We start from the raw sequence: 6010 nt of genomic DNA, 5'->3' as shown, positions 1-6010 counted from the left end.
GTTTTGTTTTGTCTTGTCTTTTTCTGTCTTTGGTTTCCTGTTTTATTTTGAAAAGTGTTCACCCCCTGTCTTGCCTGTTGCTTTCTGTCTGTGTTCCCTCCTTTCTGATTAGCCGATTGTGTTCACCTGGTGCCCCTGTGTTTTTTCCTCCCTCCTCACCTGCCTCTTGTTTCCTTGATTAGTCTTGTGTGTATTTAAGTTCTGTTTTTTCTGTCTGTCATTGTTAGTTCCTTGTTGTTGTTTGACTGTGTTCACGGTGTTCAAAGTTAACCTTTAAATAAAGGTATTATCAGTGAAATCTGCATTTGGGTCCTGCCTGCTTCACTCACCCTGACATGTTAATAGGTCAAATAAGATATGAATGAACGGCAAAAATCTCGCCTAGGGCAGCAAATTGTTTAGAGCCGGCCCTGACTACAGTATTGTGTTTTTTTTCTGTTCCCATAGGATGCTATTGGCAGAGCAGCAGTGAAGAAACTCACTTCCCTCCATGGCACCAGATACAAGGTTGGAAGCATCTGCAACATCATCTGTGAGTATTCTATCAGAGCATAATTTCTCACAAATACATCCCACTTTTCAGCTTTGTGACAAGCTGTTTTCCTGCTGATCCAAGAGGGGTTTGAAAAGTTTATCAAGCTTAAACAGAAGGAGAATCTTCTCAACATAAAGGAAAATCAGCAACCTCAGAATCAGGATTTGGTTTATTGCCAAGTAGGTTTAGTCATAATGAAATGTGCTTTGGTTTATAATGGGGCAACATTTTTTGTTGTTTTAAAGAATGGTGCACAAAACAACATACATATACAAAACAAACACTATTAAAAATATGTCAAATGACTGTAAAAAAAATGATGTTCAGTATTTATCATGGCCCTTGTTGATGAGGCCAGTAGGTGTTCAAGGTTCAAGGCTTTTATTGGTCATGTGTACATACCTACAGTGTTATGTCACAGGCTCCTCCAACAGTGCATCACAATAACAGAGAACAAAACAGAAAAGTGCAAGTAAATACAAAAAGTAAAATAGTGCAATAAGAGTCTATATGCAAGTGATTGAATATGATATATTAGATAAATAATTTCTAAATTGCATCCAGATTTAATGTGTGAGGAAGAAGCACATGTGGAGATACACAGTTTTCAATGTGGGAAGGGGATTCAAAATGGTCATCTGGATAGTAACTAGCTGTCAGACAAATGGATTAAAAACAACAATGTTTACCTATGAGATCTAGTAGAGTAGACATTTGCATAAAAAGGAAATATTCAGCTATAGTAGAAGTACCTTTTTTAAATTTCAGTACTTAGTTTACTTCCATTTCACTACTGGGAAGAAAATATTTCACCATCCTGTCCTCTCCTCTTACTCTCAGATCAAGCCAGCGGCGGCAGCATCGACTGGTCTTACGACGAAGGCATCAAGTACTCCTTCGCCTTTGAGCTGAGGGACACCGGTAACTCTGGTTTCCTCCTGCCGCCCACTCAGATCATCCCCACCGCCTCCGAGACCTGGCTGGCTCTCAAACACATCATGGAGTACGTCCGTGATCATCCTTATTGATCTCAGTAACATGAGAAAGGAGGATGTACATTAAAATGATTTGACAAAGAATAAATGTCTCATCTTTCTTTGCTGGTGTATGAACTTCTGTCTTCAATATTGAACAATAAAGTCATGAATATATAGTTTGTCTGTGTTTATGGCAGACCTTTTTTTTAATCTTTTCCATGTTATATAAACTGTGTTATGTGCTTGACTTGGTATAATTACTTTAGTTTGTAATTACTTGACAAGATTAAAGGTTTCACTTATAACTCCATTAAAATACAGTATTATCAGCGGTGGAAGAAGTATTTTGATACTTTACTTATTAATATTAACAATTAATTATCTGTGTTAAAATGCCTACTTTGTAAGTTAAAGTCCTGCAATTAAAGTATTATGTTAAAGCATCAAATACACTTTAAAAAATATATACTGCATGTTGTATTACAATAGCCTATATATTCTATCTAATGATGCATAATGTGTAAGTATTTTTAGATATAGCTGTTAACTGTGGAGCAAATTATAATTGTGTTATTCATTTATTACTGCCTGGTTGCTTTATACTCGAGTGAAATTATTAAAATATCTGCATTTTATTCCCATTCCCATTAGTGTTACTATTAAAATCAGAACAGAATAAGAAAAAGATATGTAACTATTTCAGTGATTAGATGTTGTATCATTAGCCGATGTTTGAATATGGTTTATTCACATTATATGCAATGGGCAAAAAAAAGAAGTTCTTCCCGCCTCTCATTTTTAGAGGCAGGAAGAGCTCAATATCGGAATCCTTCAGTTTAATGACTTGATCTTTACACTATTAGGCTTCTTGATTCACCACGAAAAGAAGAATAAAATGGGCTATCTCAAACAAATTGAAATTGAAAACTTCAAGTCATGGCGAGGGAAGAATGTAATCGGTCCTTTTATGAGATTTAATTGTATAATCGGGCCTAACGGCTCTGGTAAGTTAACTTTGTACCATCAATGGTTGCTAGCTAACGTTAGCTGTCGATCCTACTAGCATTTTAGCACTTTGCACTCTTTTATACAGTATGATCAATATTAAGAAATAATTAATATAATGCATATGTTAAATAAAACCATCATTTATGTTAGACCATAATGAGTCTCTAAAATATACTCTTTTACCCCTAAGTTTAAACTAAGTTAACTTTTGTACCATCAATGCTAATGTTAGCTGTCGGTGCTACTAGCATGTTAGTTTAGCTTAATTATTATTAAGCTAGTATTATGCTAATATTACGTTTTCCTAGGTCCAAAATATGCTCTTATACAGTATGAACATTATTAAGACATACTAAATATAATTCTTATGTAAATAATAAATCATGATTTATGTCAGAGCATCAATAATCTGTGTAAAACACACTGTTAAAGGGTATTTAATAGTAATGTATCATGATTTTAACTTCACATGGCCACTCCTTATATGGAGGTTAGTTTAGTTAACTTATCTCTAATGTTAAGCCGGCTATGAAACCAATTCTAGGCAAATCCAACGTGATGGACGCCATAGGTTTCGCCCTGGGGGAGCGGGCTACCTTTCTGCGGGTGAAGCAACTCCGGGACCTGATCCACGGAGCCCACATCGGGAGGCCTGTGCCCGACACCACCAGGGTCGCCTTGCGGTACTGCGATCAGGAGGACCAGGAGACCGTGTTCTGTAGGAGTATTTTTGGTCAGTTTATAAGTTTATCTTATTATCTGAGCATTCATATGGTTAACTGTTCAGAAAGCAGCAGGTGGTTCAATGGAGTGCAGGACAAGGTCTGCAAATAACTGTTATTTTCAATACAAATAAATATGTTGAATATATTCTAGAATATTCGATCTAGTTTTACAGTCTTAGAAGATATTGACAAATATCCATTAAAATGTTATCCTAAAACCCACATTTATTCAGTTTAATATGATGGAAAGCAGGAAATCATCATTTTGGAGAGGCAGAAAACGAATATTTTTGCTTAAAAAGTTACTTTGATTGTAAAAAATAGTCGATTAGGTGGATAGTTATTCATTGCACCTCTAGTTGCCTAGAAACATATTCTATACATAGATTAGTCATAATGATGAAACTACACAGTTGCTTGTTTCTGTTTGTTTTTAAGGATTCTGTATATTTTTTCAAGTCTAGGGGTAAAAAAGCAAAAAATATGTTTTACCTGACATGTTTTAATAAATCATCTGATGCCAAATATTTTATTATTCAAGGGAACTCTTCTGAGTATCGCATCAATGGTGTACATGTCTCTCTGGCCAAATACTTGGAGGAGCTGCAGAAAATCGGCATTGTGACCAAAGCTCGAAACTGTCTGGTGTTCCAGGTAAACACTACTGTTAACATTTGGGTGGTACTCTTGAATATATGCTGTATGTTGTATAGAATATGAAGTGGGAGGTATCAAGATTGTAGGTATATAAAAACCAAGGACAGATTGTCATGCTGTGAGAACTCTGTTGCTAAATTAATGTCAAGTACTCTGTCTGAATAAATACTATAAATTACAATGGTATATATTTGCACTCAAACGTACAGCAGCACAACACATATAAGAATATACACCTTTGATAATAGTATAATATACACCTTACTAGTTGTGTAGTAATAATACCTTACAAACAAGTCTGTACATCATTGTTCTCATCACAAGGGGGCAGTGGAGTCCATCGCTCTGAAGGACCCAAAGGAGAGGACCAAGATGTTCGAGGTCATCAGTCAGTCTAAAGAGTATGCTGCAGAGTATGATCAGAAGAAAGAGGCGATGATGAAGGCCAAAGAGGACACTCAGTTTCAATTCAACAGGAAGAAATCTGCTACTATGGAGAGGAAACATGTGTCGCAGGAAAAAGTAGAGGTAAAGTCATCACACAAAAAGAGCAGAATAATCTTTCTGCACTCTCAGCTACAGGGGCTTGTTCACAGTGGTGTAGTGGGGATTTTTTTACTGGGTGGACGCTATTTTAGTTAGGTCATCCCAAACAATGCCACAAGTGTGCACACTCGCAGTGCACTCACAACACGGGCAGACAGGTCTACAGAAACTATGCTTAGTCCTACTTTAGTTACTGTATTGCAAAAAGCAGACGCCGCTGCGCTCAACCCACACAGACTCAAAACCATGGACACACCGGCACGTAAGTTACATAAACAATCTATAGGCCTAAGTTGCATAAATGCTTGAGCTACAGTATTGCAACTAAGCAGACAGCGCTGCTTCTCTCTCTCTATCTCCACTTTCAAAATCTATTTAAAACTCATAAGAAACAAACTAAATTGCGCGTGATGACGAATCATAATTTTTTAAGGAAATCGTTTTTATTTTTGTATTATAATTACTGTGAAATGTATTATGTTTTCGTCATTATTGCATCAAATACACACTTGCAACTGATAACATTGGCAATGATTTTATATTTATTAGACTATTCAAAAAAAATCCTGCTTCAAAAAACTGGGGGCTCCAAATAAGTGGCGGAACAACGACCACTACACCACTGCTTGTTCACTTCAGTTTCCAAAGTCACCACAACCTTGCAGGTATTTCCTGACAGCTTCGTTTATAACCACTCGCAGACAAATTAGGTGTCTGGCTCAGAGCAGGTGGCTTGAATAATTGGAGTGGAGGAGGCAAGGCTCCTTCAGTACTATCTAGGGATGTCCCCATCAAAGATTTTTACCCAAAGATCCCTATTCAAGTCATTTAATATAAAGTCCTAATCACATAGTATATTTTCCTAGATACTACAGCTAGACAGTGCAGAGTTTAATCATATTACAGTAATTAAAATCAATCAAATGTGTGTGCTTACTATTAAGTATTAACTTTCTTACATACTGACTACACCCTACTCTGGAAATCCACCTATCATTTTTTTCAAACTTTTTTTAATTTAAGTTTTTGGTTCATTCTGGGTTGCGACCCACGCTGTCTCTGTTAATGTAGCATCTGAAATACCTTTATTTTTACTTATATTACTGATTTATGTGTGTTCACTTTTCTCTGTGTGCGGCGAAACAAGCTCGCCAAAATGGCTTCACCGGTCTGGCAGTTTTTTAAGGTGTCCGAAAAAGACAGTAAAATAGCGGTATGCAACGCGTGTGAAGCAGAAATCCTGCAGCTCCGCCCGCTGTGACGGACCGCTGAGCAACACACACACACTGAGAGTTAGACCTAACACACTTAGCTATTTGATCTACCTCTGGAACAAGCTAAACTAGTTATAAATATATTTATTCTTCACTGTTGGGTCTCTCATTACTGGATCAGTGAGCTGCATGAGACGAAACTGACGGGCTGTTAGGAGAGAGAGAGAGGGGGGGGGAGAGAGAGAGGGGGAGAGAGCGCTTCCTCTCATTTCTCCTGTGTTATTATCCAAAGTTAATGTAAACTTGAATAATGTACTTCATTTGAATGTAATAATTATGTTGGTTGTT

At 36.9% G+C, this 6010-nt stretch overlaps 2 protein-coding genes across 2 annotated transcripts; both read left to right on the top strand.

Moving 5' to 3' along the window:
* Window positions 1-447: 447 nt before the first annotated feature.
* Window positions 448-1745, top strand: LOC104950169 (carboxypeptidase A2-like; the record flags this gene model as incomplete). The annotated part of the gene is made up of 2 exons (XM_010776653.1): window positions 448-532; window positions 1376-1745. Coding segments are annotated over 2 exons (273 nt in total), but the record flags the coding sequence as incomplete, so codon positions are not given.
* Window positions 1746-2407: 662 nt separating this feature from the next.
* LOC104950168 (structural maintenance of chromosomes protein 1A-like) lies at window positions 2408-4430 on the top strand (the record flags this gene model as incomplete). The annotated part of the gene is made up of 4 exons (XM_010776652.1): window positions 2408-2516; window positions 3065-3253; window positions 3787-3899; window positions 4227-4430. Coding segments are annotated over exons 1-4 (615 nt in total), but the record flags the coding sequence as incomplete, so codon positions are not given.
* Between the last annotated feature and the right edge of the window lie 1580 nt (window positions 4431-6010).

Source organism: Notothenia coriiceps, unplaced genomic scaffold, assembly GCF_000735185.1.
Source record: "Notothenia coriiceps isolate Sejong01 unplaced genomic scaffold, NC01 NC01_scaffold00017133, whole genome shotgun sequence".
Classification (NCBI taxonomy): Eukaryota; Metazoa; Chordata; class Actinopteri; order Perciformes; family Nototheniidae; genus Notothenia; species Notothenia coriiceps.
This window is presented reverse-complemented; position numbering and strand designations above follow the sequence as displayed.